Source organism: Cheilinus undulatus, linkage group 14, assembly GCF_018320785.1.
Source record: "Cheilinus undulatus linkage group 14, ASM1832078v1, whole genome shotgun sequence".
Lineage (NCBI taxonomy): Eukaryota > Metazoa > Chordata > Actinopteri > Labriformes > Labridae > Cheilinus > Cheilinus undulatus.
The window spans coordinates 46,734,267-46,752,423 of record NC_054878.1 but is presented as its reverse complement, the minus strand read 5'-3'; the positions used below and the strand labels follow the sequence as shown (position 1 = coordinate 46,752,423).

The 18,157-nt window shown below is 40.9% G+C and overlaps 1 protein-coding gene across 3 annotated transcripts in view; it reads right to left on the bottom strand.

Moving 5' to 3' along the window:
* col12a1b (collagen, type XII, alpha 1b) overlaps positions 1-18,157 on the bottom strand; it is a 276,137-nt gene that overhangs the window by 36,668 nt on the left and 221,312 nt on the right. For all 3 annotated transcript variants that reach the window (XM_041805206.1, XM_041805207.1, XM_041805208.1), the window contains 4 exons: positions 17,932-18,074; positions 15,958-16,067; positions 5,088-5,246; positions 3,293-3,370 (listed from right to left, as the gene is read on the bottom strand). In XM_041805206.1, coding sequence (XP_041661140.1) covers positions 3,293-3,370; positions 5,088-5,246; positions 15,958-16,067; positions 17,932-18,074 — 490 coding nt within the window. The remainder of the gene's footprint in view (positions 1-3,292; positions 3,371-5,087; positions 5,247-15,957; positions 16,068-17,931; positions 18,075-18,157) is intronic.

The following is an 18,157-nucleotide window of genomic DNA, read 5'->3' as shown; positions in this document are numbered from 1 at the left end:
TAACAATTGTTGCCACTTTTATCCTGTTATTGTCCCTTTTTCATCAGTGTTCCCCTCTTTTATTCCGCTTTTTGCTGTTTGCAGTTTTCCCCCTTTTTACCATTTTTTGCCACATTTTTTCCCATTTAAGCTGCATTTTGCCATTACCTGCCACTTTTTTCCCCATTTATTTCCATTTTTGCTGTCCTTTGCTGCTTTTTTGTCCATTTTAGCCAATTTTCACTGATTTGTCACCATGTTTTTGCCACTTTTTGACCAAAGAGCTTTGAGGTTTATCACAAACTCTAAATGCCTCACTCATCACTGTTTATTGTATGAACGTGTGGGTTGGTCTTCTTTGTTTTCTCATAGACTTAAACACTGGAGTATTCTTATCTATAAAGCTATTCTTGGTTTCTACCTTCCTACCTTCTAACCTACATCAGTGCAAAGGCCTCTGGAACTTATCATTTCCGATCTCAGGATCTTTTCGTATTGTCTGTCCCCAGGGTCAGAACCAGGGTCCAAAACTAACACTTGCCACTCGCCAGTTACGGGTAGATTTTGTCTCTGGATGCTACATTTTTAAGACCACTCGCCACTCTGGCAAGTTATTTTTTTACCAGCAAAAAATTCCTTTTTTTTTGTTACTGGAGAACGATGCTGGTACCAGCTGGTTTCCTGGCAGAGTGATGTGATCTTTGGTCACGTAAGTGCATCAGTCATGACGTCATTCACAGCACCAAGGTGGATAGCTGGTTGTTACCGTACACGTACCTCCCTGCAGTGTTGCCAACTTAGTGACTTTGTCGCTATATTTAGCGAGTTTTCAGACCCCTCTAGCGACTCTTTTTCAAAAAAGCGACTAGCGACAAATCTAGCGACTTTTTCTGGTGTTGCTGGAGACTTTTGAAGACTCTGACATGAATGCACGTATCGTTGTAGTGCCTCTCAGTGGTGCCATGGGCCCCTCCCCGTCCCAAAGCACTGACAGGCAGCCCACTCCTCACGCAGCAGTCCCTCTCAGCTGCGGTCAGAGCAGGAGATGCTCACGCCTTCATGTCTAGACTACAGATTAACCGCGCTGTGAAGGCACATTGACAGTTTTTTCTGTTGTCTCTTTTTGGTCCATTTAGATTGTTAATGAAGACTGTATACAAAAAATAAATAAATTGATTTGTTGTAGACTCTTTAGTGGACCATAAGGTTTAAAACTAAACCAAACGTAAGAAAACTCAACTTCTAAGAAAAACAGAATAAATAAATGATAAACCAAAAATAAAGTAGTAACTCTGCCAGAGTATCTCTTGAGTCATTTTGCCAAGCCCAGATAAAGAAGGATTGGAATTGTGATGTTTTAAAAACAAGAATCGACAGAAGCAAGTTATTTGTTGTTCTATACATAATAACGGTCTTTTTACTCACTTTTTGTCTCTTTTAGCATGCATTATTGCTAGTGTTAGTGCATACTATTAAATTATTGATTGAGAATCATATAAAAGACCCAAATGACATGTTTAATAATGCTGATAGCAAATTACAACACTTAGAGGGCAATTTTTATTTGGTTGGCTGGTAAAAAAATTCACTTACCAGCCAGCCTTGCTGGTAAGTGAAAAAGTTAGTTTTGGACCCTGCTGTAGTAGATATATTCCTAGAGCCCAGGTTGTCCTGATAAAAAAGGATGTATAGAGATCGACTGTGCATCACAGGGTTGGTGTTTTACAAGCTTTTTAAGACAAAAAGTCCAGACGAGACATGATGGTGAAAAAATAGTTGAGAGCTCCAGGGGTTAAGGTTCAGATGTATTCGCCTTTGACAAGGTACAATGAACCATGACCTCCAAACCATGACTGTCCAGGACGAATATAAATCCCATTACACCCTTAAATCACACTGATGGATTGGAAAACCACTCGGTGATAATACTGTTCCTGATGCATTCTGTTGTCTTCATCTGAGACCGTATGAGAAACTTCTGCTGATATAAGCTTCCTCTCAGCTGTTTTTTAGGCATAAAGCAGAACCCTTTTGATGGATGGGAGCGTTAACACTACAAGTTTTCATATGCTCTAAACTGTTTTGTCACAAGTATGACTCAAGCATGGTTTCCAAAACTGAATTTGTGTTAACATCTAGCCGCGGCCTGTCATCCTGCACAGACGTATCAGCTGACTCTTAGTGCAGCGTACCATAAACTCTGTTAACTCTTTGGTTCTGATTCTGATTACGGCACTCTTTGATCTGCAGCACAGTCAGAGAAAATAAAGAAAATCAAGGACGCTCTCAGAGATGTTTGGACCTGCAGCTGGGTGTTAAACAGCACACCCATCTGCTTTTTACTGTCAGGAGGCTGTAATTACTTCCTCTTTTTACTGCGTTTAAATGTGTCCTTAAACGGTTTCATGTTGTCGCTAATGTCTGGATGTGTTCAGAGAGAAACCAGGTGGCCTGACAGTTGTTCTTTAAGATGATCAGAGAACACATGCAAGATGCTCTGCAGATGGAAAAACAAACAGAAAAATACACAACGCATTCATACACAAGTGGGGATTTTTATGGATTTCTGCAGATGTTTCAGGGCTTAAAGCTGCTCTACATGCAGAAGGTACAAACATTTCAATTTTTTGTACATCCTGATTAAAAACAAAACACATCTACATCCTCCAGCTCAAGACAGCCCTCATCATCTCTACATCCTCCAGTTAAAGACAGCCCACATCATCTCTACATCCACCAGCTCAAGACAGCCCACATCATCTCTACATCCACCAGCTCAAGACCGCCCACATCATCTCTACATCCTCCAGCTAAAGAGAGCCCACTTGATCTCTACATCCTCCAGCTCAAGACCGCCCACATCATCTCTACATCCTCCAGCTAAAGAGAGCCCACTTGATCTCTACATCCTCCAGCTAAAGACAGCCCACTTGATCTCTACATCCTCCAGCTAAAGACAGCCCACTTGATCTCTACAGCCTCCAGCTCAAGACAGCCCACATCTTCTCTTCATCGTAGAGAAAGAGAGGCCATATTCAGGATGTACTACTAGTTTAGGGTCAATTTCTACTGCAAATCCTGATATTTTTAATAATACGTCTGGTTGGAACACTCTGAGAATCTCTCAAACGTAGAAGCAACATAGGATGTTTTACTAAAATATCCCTACATGAATCGATATTGAGAATTGAATCGAATGGGGACCTTGTGAATCGGAATCAAATGGTAATACCCAGCTCTACTCTATGAAGCCATTAAGCACCTAAAGTACAAAGGTAATGCCCATGTATAATAGAGGTGGGGGTTTCCTTACCATAGACGGGAGGTCACAGCATCTGTCCCTGCTGGTCCAGCCCAAGCTGCAGACAATATCAAACATCTGGAGCTGGAACTGTGGAAAGGAAAGAGAAAAAAGCAAACATGTAAATGGTGTTGTAGTACATGTGTCTCTGACACGCCCTTACAGTTCCCAAAAGACAAACAGAGACAGCACAGCCGAGTCCCGTCAGCCCTGGGAAACAGGAAACGTCTCAGGTTGCAGCCACGATGACGGCTTAATGTACAGGACTGACCCACTGCAGGACGTGTTCACTTTTATGTTAACTAAAGCTTCGCTCCACAGTGGTGTGGAGGGGGGGTGGGGCAGTTGTTGAAAAACATGCACTTAAGTGCCCTCTTGGGAGCCAAAATGCGTATTTGAGTGCCCTCTTTGGAGGCAAAACTTGTGTTAAAGTGCCCTCTTTGGAGGCAAAACGAATACTAAAGTGCCCTCTTGGGAGCCAAAATGTGTGTTAAAGTGCCCTCTTGGGAGCCAAAACGCATGCTGAAGTGCCCTCTTGGGAGCCAAAATGTGTGTTAAAGTGCCCTCTTGGGAGCCAAAACGCATGCTAAAGTGCCCTCTTGGGAGCCAAAACGCATACTAAAGTGCCCTCTTGGGAGCCAAAATGTGTGTTAAAGTGCCCTCTTGGGAGCCAAAACGCGTGCTAAAGTGCCTTGGAGAGCCAAAGTACATGCTAGAGTGCCTTCGAAAGCCAAAACGCGTGCGAAAGTGCCCTCTTGGAAGCCAAAAACGTGCTTAAGTGCCTTGGAGAGCCAAAACATGTGCAAGAGTGCCTTTGAGAGCCAAAACACATGCTTAAGTGCCCTCGAGAGCCAAAACTTGTGCTAAAGTACCCTCCTGGGAGCCAAAACACTTGCTGAAGTGCCTTCGAGAAACAGACCGCATGCAAAAATGCCCTCTTGGGAGCCAAAATGCGTATTTGAGTGCCCTCTTTGGAGGCAAAATGTGTGTTGAAGTGCCCTATTGGGAGTCAAAGCATGTGCTAAAGTGCCCTTTTGGGAGCCAAAACACCTGCTGAAGTGCCTTCGAGAAACAGAACGCATGCGAAAGTGCCCTCTTAGGAGCCAAAACACATGCTAGAGTGCCTTCGAGGAAACAGAACGCGTGCGAAAGTGCCCTCTTAGGAGCCAAAACAAGTGCTAGAGTGCCTTGGAGAGCCAAAACACATGCTAAAGTGCCTTGGTGAGCCAAAACGCATGATAAAGTGCCCTCAAGAGCCAAAACACGTGCTTAAATGCCTTCGAGAGCTAAAACTCGTGCTTAAGTGCCCTCAAGAGTCAGAATGCATGCTGAAGGGCCCTCCTTTGAGCCAAAACACACTAAACTCCCCTCTTGGCTGAACAAAAAACACTTAATTGCCCTCTTGGCTTGTTAAAACATGATAAACTGCCCTCTTGGGTGGTAAAAATGCATGCTTAAGTGCCCTCCCGGTTGGCAAAACACTACTGTTGCAATGACTTTTTATGTTGGGCCCTTTTTTGATCTATACTGAGCCAGAACTATATCTCACAGAACCAGTTTGGATTATCTGGTGCTAATATGGTGTTAAAATGCACTAGAATAAAGGAAATGGCATCTACTTAATTGAAAATGTTCTGGGGGAAGACCCCAGAACATGGTAAGCTCAGCCATATTTATGGACTCACTAAAACTGATAAATCACATGACTATACTGTAGCTTCACTACATGCACTAATAGACTTGACTTTAAGATAAAACATCTCTTCTTCTTTGTTGTAGGATCTCTGCATGTCCACAGCTGACTTACAGTTGCTGATTCTCCTTTGGATCCCAGGGACTTGGACATCTTGCCCAGGACCTGGTAGCCATCGCTGGACGTGTTTCCTGCAGCCTTGATCTCCTTCTCAGCCACTTCTTGGCAGTCGATGTTGAGTTTGACGCTGGTGGATGAGACCATGATGTGGAGCTGCAGAGAGAGAAAGGAAGGAGAGGAATATATTTTATTGGCACATTCTTTGTTCTGTGACCAAGTCGTGTGTCTGGTTTGTATCCTGATGGCCTGAAAATGATTAGATTATGCAGAGTGTGTCAGTGGACCTCCGTTTATTCAAACAAGGCTGGAATGTAACACAGAGGAAAAGCAGCGCTTCTATTTCTTTATTCTGGAGAAAAATGCTCCATCGGAGCTGCAGCCAGGAAATTAAAGGATGGATCAAATGCCAGTATGTACAGAAATACATACAGAGCTTTGGCTTTGAGCATGCACTGGAATGAGGCTGATTTTTTTTTGTCTTTTTACGGTGACAGCCTTTACAGTCCCCGTTACAAAACTTGCTGCTTCCAATGACCAAAGTGCATCAGAGTCAATCCAATGAAGCTGAAGTTCTAAACAGATATGAGGGAAATGTGGAAGGATTTTCACGTGAAAATATAAAGTTCTTTTCTGAGCCTCCATCTTAAACATTCCCTTTACCAAGAACCATAAAATCTCTTCTTTTAAATGTTGTTCCCCTCCAGGTGTGGTGGTTTGAAGTCAGTACAAGACTGATCCTAAATCTACTGATTGGATAGATTGGACCGTCCGGTCATACCAGCTCTGAGTAAACACATCCATACCATTTATTTCTGGTATCCAGCTCAGCCAAACTCAAAGATTCCTAATATAAGTTTCAACTAAAACTCCATCACAGTCTCGGAGCCAAATGCCCCAAAATTCCTTCGTTCCATTTCAGTGGAAGTCACGTTGAGAAATCGTTGAGTCTTTGCTGTAAAACAGCGACCGCGGTCGATTATCTCAGCTACAAACACAAACAACCAGAAGGCATTTCTCCTTAGTCAGATCTCCCTCGCCACATCTCCTCATGATGTCATCTTGTGGTAAACCCTTATGACAACTCCTCCAATCAGGCTCCTCTGAGGTCCGGCTGTGAGGAGGGAAAACATTGATGTACAAAACCACGGGCTGGCCACTGGCAGCTGTGGTGACCGTGGCTCGCTGCTTGTGGCCACTTGTGGCCGCTTGTGGCCGCTGGCCAACTGCGGAAATGCAGAATCATGTTTGAACAGACGGCAGAGAGGAGATGCTGCTCTCGGAAACTCCGAGGCATCCAAGAAAGACTTCAGGGAGGAAGCACAGTTGTGTTTGTCTTTACACTTAAATCTGATGATCAACAGCTCTCAGGAGTCAGCAGGTAGAGGAGACGAGTCAGCGTGATGCTTTCAATGCTTAGACCAGCGTTACTCAACCAGAGAGCCAGATAGTCGAAAATACCTTTGCAAGAGCCACAATCTAGGTGGTGAAAAGTGGCAAAAAAAAGGTTGGAGTGGCAGTAAACATAAGTTAAAAAGTGTCAAAAATGGCCAAAAAGCAGCAAAAAAGGGACAAAAATTGGAGAAAAAGTAGCAAAAACAGGCAGAAAGAGGCAAAAATGGGTGAGAAGTGACAAAAAATAACAGCACTGTCATGGTAGCTCTGAATCTGACTAAAACTAATGAGATCAGGTCTGTGAAAGAACCCAGATTCAGATGTTTGGTCCATCAGGACAAGCCTGTGAGATTTTAATGAAAAAGTTTCTGAAAAACAAAACATGATGTATCTGTCTGTGGACCTTCTCCTCTATCTTTGTCTCTGAAGGATTGTCAGCTATTTCTGGCAGGAGTCCTTTCAAAATAGAGGCACAGCTGAATCAAGCTGCAGCCTCTGGTGCTGAAAACAAATCCAGTGCAGAAATACAAAGAAACTGCAATATTAAATCATAGTTTTATGTGTTGATGAAGGGGTGTCAAACTCAAGGCCGGGGGCCAAATCCAGCCGATCTGATCTGATATTTCTGTTCTAACTGTCCCATCAGTCTGAGGTCTGCAGATTTCCTGAAGTATAAAAATGTGAACTTATCCTGATGATTTAAGATATCCTTGTTAAATCACAAAATCTGAAAAAGGAGTAAAAATATTTAGATAAGAAAACAGGACTGTGGGAAAAGAAAATAATGTGTGTTTTAATTTCACATTTTCAATTTAGCATCTCAAAATCAGAGTGAAACTTATGAGTTTGACTTTTAATTTTATACTTTGAGCATTTCAGCTCATAATTTTGACTTCACATTTCGTATTTTGAGCTTTATTTATTTTTTCATTCAGATTTTTAAATCCATATTTTGACCTTTTAAACCAATTATTTGTATTTTATCTCATATTTTCAACTCCAAACTTTGACTTCATAATCCCATAGTTTGACCTTTTAGATTCACAATTTAAAAAATTAAATCATATCTTGACTTTTAATTTTATGATTACAAATTTTATTTCATATTAGGACCTTTTAAACTCATGATTTTGACTTTCTAATATATTTGCCTTAAAATAAAAGCATTTTTTTTTTAATTCAATTTCATGTTTTGACCTTTTTGAACAAATAAATTCATTTTTCTCAGATTGTGAGCCTTTAAACTTATCTTTTTTACTTGTTTAACCCCCAATCTTCTATCATCAGTGCTAAGGTATTATATATATATTTTATTACTCGTGAAATGAGGTTGATAGTTTCTGGTTAAAAAGGGGACCCTATTTGGCCCTCAGGTTAGTCCTGAATCCAGAATCCAGCCCCTGCTGTGACTGACTTTGACACCCCTGCTTTAACGTGTTATTTTCCCTTTTTCAATCTTAAAATGATTTATATTCAGTGTTAAGTTGTTTTTTTTTATATTTTATTACTGGTGACAGTTCTGGTTAAATGTTGACTCTGTTAGACTCTCAGGTTAGACCTGAATCCAGAACCCAGCCCCTGCTGTGGCTGACTTTGACACCTCTGGACCAAACAGTCCGGCCCTCAGGACGTCTCATTGGAGCAAATCTGGCCCTGGATTTAATCTGAGTTTGACACCCCTGGTTTAATGCATTATGGTCCTTTTGATTTAGAAGGAGGATACTTAAAAAATCTTGTAGTAGAACTTTCTGGCACATCTGTTTGCTTAACAGCTGTGGATGAGTACTGATTACATATCAGAAGCCTGGAGGGCTATCCCATTCCAGATGGTATAACTCTGTTTCAAAGGGTAAACACGGGCTGAAATTGAGGGGTGGGGGTAAAAGTTTGAAACGGAACCAAGCATCAAAATGTTCAGACTTGCGCCGATTTATTCTCCAGAGTCTCCATGATGTTCTTATCCATCAGAGCACTGGTTCTCAACGTTGGGGTCAGAAAACAGTTGCCCTAAAAGAACTAAGAATACTTTTCAATTACACTGGTCATGATTACATGATGTTTTTTAATTCGGAATTAATTATTCAGAATTCAATAATTGGGAATTAAAGTACTCTCCTTCGCGTTTACATGGAAATAGTAATTCCAAATTGAGGTTTACGTGGAAAACACGTTTAATCGCCTTTATTCAATTCTGCTTAATGTCTGGGGGTTGGGAAGGGTTCTGATTGGACAGGGGGCGGATGTTACGTATTTACGTCTGCCGGAAGAAAACAAACTCCGTCTGCTTCCGTCCATCCACTCTTTTCATTATATCTATATCTTCTAAGGCTCTTATTAAATAAATAGTCTCGGCTCGAGTCCAACGCTCGCTTCGGGCGGCCATCCTGGAATATAGCTAGCGTGGAATATGAGCGTCATCGCGACAGGACAAGGGAACGAGCACGCGCAGAATGACCGGAATTAATTTATAGCAGAACAAACGCATACATGATCGAGGAATTATTCAATTCGATTTAAAATCAGAATAAACCAGCCACTTACTTCGGATTTAAATTTAATTTGGAATGGTCATTCACATTTTTGCCATTGAACACCTATTTTTGTCAGTTTTAAACTCTTTCCAACAATTTTTTTCTGCCTGTTTTTGCCACTTCTGAACCAATTCTTGCCACTCAAGCTTAATGTTGCCTCTGCTGACCCATTATTGCTACCATTAACCCTTTTTTTAACCACTTTTCCCATTTTAACCACATTTCACCATTTGATATATATAGCTTATCAATTTTTCATCCTATTTGACCAAATTTCCACCCATTTTTGCCAATTTAAATCTATTCCACACACTTTTAACTCCCTTTTACTCCATTTTTATCTAACTTTTGCCACTTCTAACCCATTTCTGCTACATTTAAAATCCAATTTCAACACCTTTCCACTATTTTTTGCCATTTTTAACCAATTGTAGCAATTTTTAAACCATTTCAATTCTCTTTTTTAACAAAGAGAATTTACATTTTTAAGGAGCTATTTGCTACACAAATGATTGAAAAAATGTATATTTTTTCTTTGATAGGAGGGGTTATTTTTTAAGGTTAAATATGAAATATGGATATCACAGCTTAACTTTACAATGGACCATGGCTTTGCTGACCTCCATGGGCCCCCAGTTTGGCCAGGTGCCAGAAAGCTCGCCCATTTATCCCCCTTTATGGACGGCCTTGTCTCCACATGACTATTGCAAATTGTACATAGCAGTGTTCAACCACCTTCAGGTACAGCGGGGGTCCCCAGTCTTTACTTTGGGGGTCGCGGGCTGAAAAGGTTCACGAGAAGACTCACAGTCACTGGCAGAACTCCTCATGTGCTTCTTCAAAGATCGTCCAACTCAGTGATTAGACAGCACAGAGCTCTGAGATTAATCCTTGTTTGGTCCCATCAGACCTCAGACAGCCTTTAGGTATCTTCAGTAGATTCCTGTTTGACTCTCGTCCTGCTGTTAAACAAATCTGAGGGAGGATTTCAGACTTAAGCTGGTTGGCAAAACCTTGCAGGGATTAGCAAAGTCAGACATGGGGATGTGGCGTAGTAGCAATCTTTCATCAACAGCGTCTCTGGCACAATAACAGACCCAAACATCTTCTGTCGGGTTCAAACAGACTTAGTAAATCATGTTTGTTTCCTCTAAGTGCTGACAAAGAGTTCAGACTATCCTCTTCACCAGTCCAGCTACCTGACAGCCTTTTAAATCTCCTCAGCAGTTATTTTTATGATTGCAACAGGAAAAAGAAAGAGTCAAAAGGTTCAGGACATGCATGTGTCCTCCCTGCAGCCTCAGCCTTGACTCTGAGCTCCTGCAGCGTACAGGTTTATGACCGAGCGTGACCTCTGACCTCTATGTGGAGGTGAAAAGGAAGAATTTCACCTGCAGGGATCAACTCAGCATCACTTTCTCTTCATCATCTTCATTTTATCACAACTAAAAGAAAAAAATTAAAAACTGCAGAAAGAATTTTAGAGAGAGCTGAGTTTGATCCCAGCTGGATTAGACAGAGAGAGTCACTTTCAGGTCATTATTAAAGACAAACTTCACTCAAATGTCCATCTTCACATTCCTGCTCTGCCTCCATATTTTCTGCCTGAGGAAAGAAAAAGATCTTCTGAGTGAGAAATAAATCCTGACTCAAGAGCAGGATTGTTATCAGGGCAGCTGTCAGCTCAGTACAGCTGGTAATCTAAATCAGTGGTTTTCAAACTTTTTTTGCCCAAGGCACACCTAAGGTTAAGCCAGAATCTCAAGGCACACCATATTTAAATCCATACAAAATATACTTTTTGGATCATGCTACAGTCAAGGTGACCTATAAGGGGAGAGCTTTCTGTAGCCCAGCCAACTGGGGGATCATGGAGATGGCAGAAGTGGGCACACGGTGGCAAAAATGGGCTAAACGTGATGAAAAAACATGGCATAATTGGACAGAAAGTGGCATAACAAAGTCAGAAAAGGGCAAAAAAAAAAACAAAAAAAAACTGTCCCAACAATGGGTTGAGATTGGCAAAAACTTGTTGAAAGTGTCAAAATAGAGGTAAAAATGGGTTACAAGTGGCCTAAAAGGCTTAAATTGTGTAAAAAGGTGGTAGAAATGGGTTAAAAATGATGAAAAAGGGCAAAATTGGGCAAAAAGTGTTCAAAAATTGGCAAAAAGGTGGCATAAATAGGTTGAAAGTGTCAAAAGGTGGCAAAATAGATCACAAGTGGCAGAAAAGTGGCAAAAAAGGGTTAAAGTTGCTAAAAGGTGGTCAAAAGGGTTTAAAATGATGGGGAAAAATGGCCAAACAACAGCAAAGTTGGGTGAAAAATGACAAAAAGGTAGCAAAAAAGGGTAAAATGGGGCAAAACGTTCCTAAAACGTGGCAAAAGTAGAATAAGAAGTGGCAAAAATGTAAAAACAAGCAGAAACATGGTTTAAGTTGTCAAAAGAAGTAGCAAAAATGGGTAGAAATATCGGTTAAATTGGTTAAAAGTAGCATGAATTAATAATTTCAACACCAATTTCAATCCAATAATAGCTTGCAGTGCTTTTCAGCTCTTAATGAGGTAACTGTTAGCCAGGATGCTAGACCAATGCTACTGATCCCACACACTTACACTCATCAATAATTGGGGTGGTCCTGTTCTCTGGGGGTTTTCAGGGGTTCAGATCTGTGGCCAGGCTGGTTACTGTACTTGCCATCAAGTTGTAGTATTAACGTATGGTACAAATTCCCACGGCACACCTAGACTTGCTTTAAGGCACACCAGTGTGCCTTGCCCCACCATTTGAGAACCACTGATCTAAATCACTGACTCCTGTTATTAAAATGGTTCAATAGGAGGCAGACTTTAAAACCTGCCTGCTGATACCGCCGTTCTGCAGAGCGCAGAGGCATGCTGGGAGGTAAACCACAGAGCGATGAGAATCGTCTGTGGTCGGCTACCAGAGGCAACTGTGCTCCTGCCATCCAGACTCCTGCTGAGCCGAGGGGAGGAGAAGAGTAGGAGAAGCTCCGCCTCCCTGCTGGCGCTCCTTGGCCGCTCTGATGTCATTGTTTAATAGAAAAAGCAGTGACCAAACATTTTCCAGGCGAGTGTCCCAGCGGAGACTACAGTCTACATTTACTCAGACGAACGTATGGCTCCTGAACCTTTGTGATGTTTCTACACAGCTGTCTGCTCTGTTTTCCCTCCTGCTTTTTTGTTTTAAACAAGAGTCATCAGCCATCAGCAGCAGCACAGCTCAGCCACAATCACACACACCCTCCTTCTGAATGCATTGGCTTTAAAACAGAGCTGCAAAAAGAGTCACTTAAAGAAATCTGCAAGAATGAATCCAAAAAGCTAGAGTGATGACATTTTTCAAACCAAAGTTTCTTCATCTTGAGCCACTGGGTTTATTTAAGGGCCTCATTTGCTCTTCAGCTGCTTGTTTTATTCCCTTTTGTCACCTTTCTTAGGTCTCTAATCTGAAACTGTCTAAGCATGCACACACACTAAAATGTGAAAACTCAAGCACTTCTCGCTAGTCAGGACCCACCACAACCTCCTGATTGACCAATCTTAACGTGAATCTCTTCAATTTTTCCACCATTGTTAAATTTTTGAATTAGGGATAGGGAAGTCTGAACTGGAAATTGAACAAACAATGTGAGGAAATAAAGATTTGGAGACATTTCCTTCAAAGTAAATGGTCATCATTGACTTTAAGCCATTTTTTTTTCCAGGCATGCGTCCATGACCCACTGAAAAAATATCCAGCTTTGTGTCTTACCTTTCCTCATTTTCAAACAAACACCCATGGGTGCAAATGTGAGCACAAACATGTTTTTAATTCAACCAAATAATCTTTGTGGGTGACAAACCAAGCAACAGTCTGGTCTATGAAACAGCTCTTGATGTAGCTAGCTGCTGTTTGAGTGCCAGTTTCCTTTCCTCCATCCTTTGTCCTTATCTAATCCACATTTAAAAGACACACTGGTATCAGATGAAGAGCAACCAGCTCCGCTGAGCTGAGCCAAATGATCTGGATCTCTGGAGAGATGGATTTCCCAACACAAGGAGAGAGACTAGACCAGTGTCACTCAACCCTGCTAAACCAAAGAGCCAAATGGTTGAAAAATACCTTTGAGAAAGCCACAATCTAATTGGTGAAAAGTGACGAAAATGGCTTAAAGTGGCGATAAAAATAAGTTAGTGGTGGCAAAAATGGTCAAAAAGCAGCAAAACGGGTGAAAAGGGGCGGGCATGGGGAGAAAAAACATGAAAAAAGTTCAGAGAGTAGCAAAATGGGTGAGGAGTGACAAAAAATAAATTACAGGTGGCAAAAAATTGTCCAAAAGCAGTCAAAAAAATGGTGACAAATGGTGGAAAAGGTGAAAATGGGAAAAAAAGTGGCAAAAATTCGAAAATAGTGGAAAAAAGAAGTGGCAAAATGGGCAAAAATAGGAAACAAGTGGTATTCAACAGCAAAAGGTAGCTTAAATGGGGAAAAAGTGGCAAAAATGGTGAAAAAAGGGCAAAAATTGTGAAAAAGTGGTATTTAATGGCAAAAGGTAGCCTAGATGGGTGAAAAGTGGCAAAGAAATTGTGAAAAAATGGCAAAAATGGGGAAAAAAAGTGTCAGAAAGAAGTGGCCAAAATAGGAAACAAGTGGTATTCAATGGCAACAGTAGCTTAAATGGGAAAAAATTGTGAAAAAGGGCAAAAATTGGATAAAAGTGGCAAAAAATGGGGGAAAAGTGGCAAAAAATGTAAGAAGTGGCAAAAAGTTTCCCCTTTTTAAGATTTTGTGGGTGAATAATATTTCAAATGAAGACATAAAAGAGCCACAAATAGTCACAAAAGAGCCACATGTGGCTCCAGAACCACACGTTGAGTATCATGATTTACATCAGCAGAGGAAGAGCAGAGTTTCATGAGCTAAACCAGGACTAATGGGACTGAACCAAACTGGACGGCTCTGTGAAAACAGACCAAACATGAACGTCGTGTGACACCGCTTGTGCAGGAGTTAGACAGAGGCCTTTGTAATTCCTGCTGCTGTTTCTCTGTGAGTTGTTTAATTTTTTTGCCTGAATATTCGCTACTTTCAGGACACAAAAGTAGCTTGAGAACTAATAATGTTTTTATTTTTGCTCTCTGAAACTTGGCATGGTTTTAAACAAACCATCACATGGCCTTTTGGTAAAAGTTCTCTATGTCAGTGATACTCAATGTGTGGCTCTTTTGGGATGATTTGTGGCTCTTTTATGTCTTAATCTGAAAAATTATTTCCCCAGAAAACCTTAGACAGGGAAAATTTAACTTCAGAAATTAGTCACATTAATCAGTTTGTTTGCCAGACCTATACAGAAGGCTTTAATTGTCAAACTTTATTGTCCCATTTATTCCATTTTTGCCACATTTATCCCATTTTTGCCCTTTTCACTATTTTTTGCCACTTTTCACCCAATTAAGCTACCTTTTATAATAATAAATATACCATTTTTTTCCTATTTATTGCCCATTTTTGCCACTTTTATCCCATTTTAGCCCTTTTTCACCATTTTTTGCCTATTAAAGCTACCTTTTATAATTTAATACCACTTTTTCCTATTTTTATTCCAATTTTTGCCACTTCTTTTTGACACTTTTTCCCATTTTTGCCACTTTTATCCCATTTTGGCCCCTTTTCACCATTTTCTATCTATTAAAGCTACCTTTTGTAATTAAATACCACGTGTTTTTCTCTTTTTTGCCCTATTTTGCAACTCGTCACCGCTTTTTGCCCATTTAAGTCACCTTTCTCTCTTTTTTTTGCCCCGTTTGGACTATTTTTGTCACATTTAACTTATTTTTATTACTACTTCAAGCCGTTTTTGCCACTTTTCACCACTTAGATTGTGGCTCTTGCAAAGGTTTTGTTCAACAATTTGGCTCTTTGTTTGAGCAGGGTTGGGTAACACTGCATCTGCAAAGAACCCACATACATTCTCTAATGATCTCAGCAATGGTTCACATGTTTTGTAAACATGCCATGCTGATAATCTCAGGTCTGGGTTATGTAATGAAAAAAATGTTGGGAATAGTTTCACTTCTGTTGTAAGTAAAAAGTCCTAACTTAAAAAAACCCCCAAAACAAAACAAAACAAAAAAAACCCCAGAATAAACGTGTCTCATCTCAGCGAAAGCCTTTAAATGTTCCCAAACTAAATCAGAGTTTCTCATTCATCTGCAGCAGCATTCCCGGTTTGAATTCTGATTTTAGCTGAAAAAGTTCCTACAGCTGTATGTGTAACTTATGGGAACCACCAAGAAGGCTTACATTATGAGTGTCACTTAATAAATCTGGAGTTTCATTGTTCCACTAAACAAGTTCAGCGTGAGTCAGAGCATTAATCAATCATTTAACAACATCCAGACGATGCAAACAGCCTCGTCCATCAGCCCGTTTGAGACTTTGAAGTGTAGCTAACGAACAAAAGTAAAGCTCTGCGTTTTACAGCCTGCTGAAGAGGACCATCTGTTTGTCTGAGCACTCATAACGTTTCAGGAACACGTCTGTAGCTGCATGCGATGTGCTCCGACTGTAATATACAACACATTTGGAATCTCAGGCATCCGCAGTATCTGTACGACCTCGAGACGTCCAGAGAGAACAAAGCGGAGCGATTTGATTGAAGTGTCACGCCTCAAACACGTTACATAATCAGTCATTAAAGACACATTTCACTTTCAGCTCCTTTCTGCTCAATTTCAACAAGAAAAACTCACAAACCTTCACATGGACTTAAACCACTGCCAAGGCAAATGCTGTTTAACTCCCCTTTTACATTTCAGCCTGCTAAGCATCTTTTCTGCTCTACAATCACATCTGGTGTTTTTTCATGCAGGTTTGACTGAAAGCCACTGATCCAGCACAGGCAAACTTGTGTTTTAAACACTTTTGATTGTTTTTACCTTGTGGAAGCTTCCATGGAAGATCCTCTTGACTTGATCGCTGTCAAACTTGGCCCTCTGGATCTCACCGCGCTCGTCTTTGTTGTAGAAGGAAACGGTCTGGCTGGAGGCTGTGGGGAGACAAAAGACGTGATTTTACATTCTGGCTGCAAACCGACCTAGTGCCTGCTTGAGGTCCCAGCCTGAAAAACCAACAGAACCACATCATCTGCAAAAGGCAGGTCTCTGTCCCACGGGGTATCTCTGTTTCTGTCTGCAGATTGCACTATGCAGACTCTTGAGGGTTAATGCACCGGTGTGGTCTTAACACAGGAGTTGACTGGTCACCGTTTACGATAAACCACCACTGAAGTGGATGGAAAGCAGGCCGTTTGGAAAGGTTATGTTTAATGAGTTGCCTCTGCATGGATGCAGAATGGACCATGTCCACGATGTAGACCACCTGCAGTTGAACTTCCCAGCATTTGAAAATCTGAAAAAACAACCATTTCTCTGATTTTTCTGTATTTCTTCTGCACCATCCTGTTGGCCAATGCATTATATATATGTGTGTGTGTGTGTGTGTGTGTGTGTGTATGTATATATGTAGAGGTCTTATCCCACAATATATTAAAGTTCCAAACATTTATTTTCCTGCATTCTGATCTATTCTGTCTTCTGGAACCAATTTCTAAATTGTCTGCACCACTTTAGCATTATTATTATGTGTGTCTTCATCTGTGTCTTAAAATCTACTTTACTGTTTATTAAGCACATTTTGACACTTTGATCTGCATTTTAAAGTATATGGTCTTTAAAAAGAATTCCTAAAGCTGAAGCTTTAAAGAAGTAGCCTGTTGATACAGTATGCAATTTAACATCACATTTACTTCAGCCTTGTTTACAGACTGCCAAATAAAGAAAATATAAATATGACACAAATTTGGTGACTTTTTGAGACATGTGGTTATGCAGTTTAGTAGTGACTGTATGTTATTTTAATGCAATTTTGATTTTTATTTAAAAAAGGTTGTGTATACGTTGATTTACTGCTCTGATTAAGGCTGTGATGAGCAGTGACATAAATGTGTCACACCAGCACCTGTCTGCTGCTACAATGGAGAGAAAAGGAGGAAAGGGGGAGCAAAGAGTGAGAAATAGTAGAGCCGATCCTACGGTAAAACAGATTAAGCAGATTGCCAATACATGCTATTTCTTCACGATCTGAGATCATCTTATCGCGCACCCCTATTTACAATGGATAATTTCTGAGGTCAAATTTTCCTTTTTAAGGTTTTCTGGGGAAATAGTGTTTCAAATTAAGACATAAAAGAGCCACATGTGGCTCCACAGCCTTATGTTGAGTATCACTGCTTTAGAGTATTTTTCATTATGCCCATAATGTCACAATTTAACTTGTTTCTATTCTATAAATCTAGATCTCAGCTTTAAGGAGAAGTTCGACTTTAGTAAACACACTGGCCAGGAGTTAAATAAGAGGCTATGATTGTGTGTTACATAAAAAGCTGGAGCTAAGGGACTGTCAGCCTCCAAGACAACCAGCAAATTACTTTTGGCCTGTCATCTGCCTCTGTAAAAAATGTAAAAACGTATTTCCCAAAGTTTCAACAGTTTTTTTTGATGATGCAGAAGTTTTTGTTCTACCTCTGGAGGATCTGACCCTCAGTGTCATCCAGAGCCTCGATCCAAGAACCAGAACAAGAGGTCGTCACTGAAGATTTCTACTGAAGTCCTGCTGACAGACCAAAACTGAGACTTTACAAGAGCCAGCTGAGCTCTGGATGCCAGGAGATCTTTGAGGTCTACAAGAGTCGTTTTCAACTAAGACCAAAGCTCCAGGAGGGTCCAGCCGTCTTCTAACACTCGTCTTTTATGAACAGATTCGACACAATGCAGCACAGCTGTTCAGTGTAACCGTGCCAGTTCTCTCCTCACAACACACACATTAGTGGGATAAGAAAAGAGGATATTTACGGTCGATGGTGACGCCTGTCTCTGGCTTGTTGTCTTTGCTTGACACCTGCCAGATGTCAAAGGCCTCGTTGGGTGAGTCGGGGAGGAGGCGGATCATCAGGATGATGGTGTAGGCGTGAGGAAGACCCTCAGGATGGATCTCTCTGTACAAGAGACAGAAACAGGCAAATTATTAGAGTCCATGTGAGGGTTTGTCCGCTAGTTTAAAGATCTAACAGAAATGTAA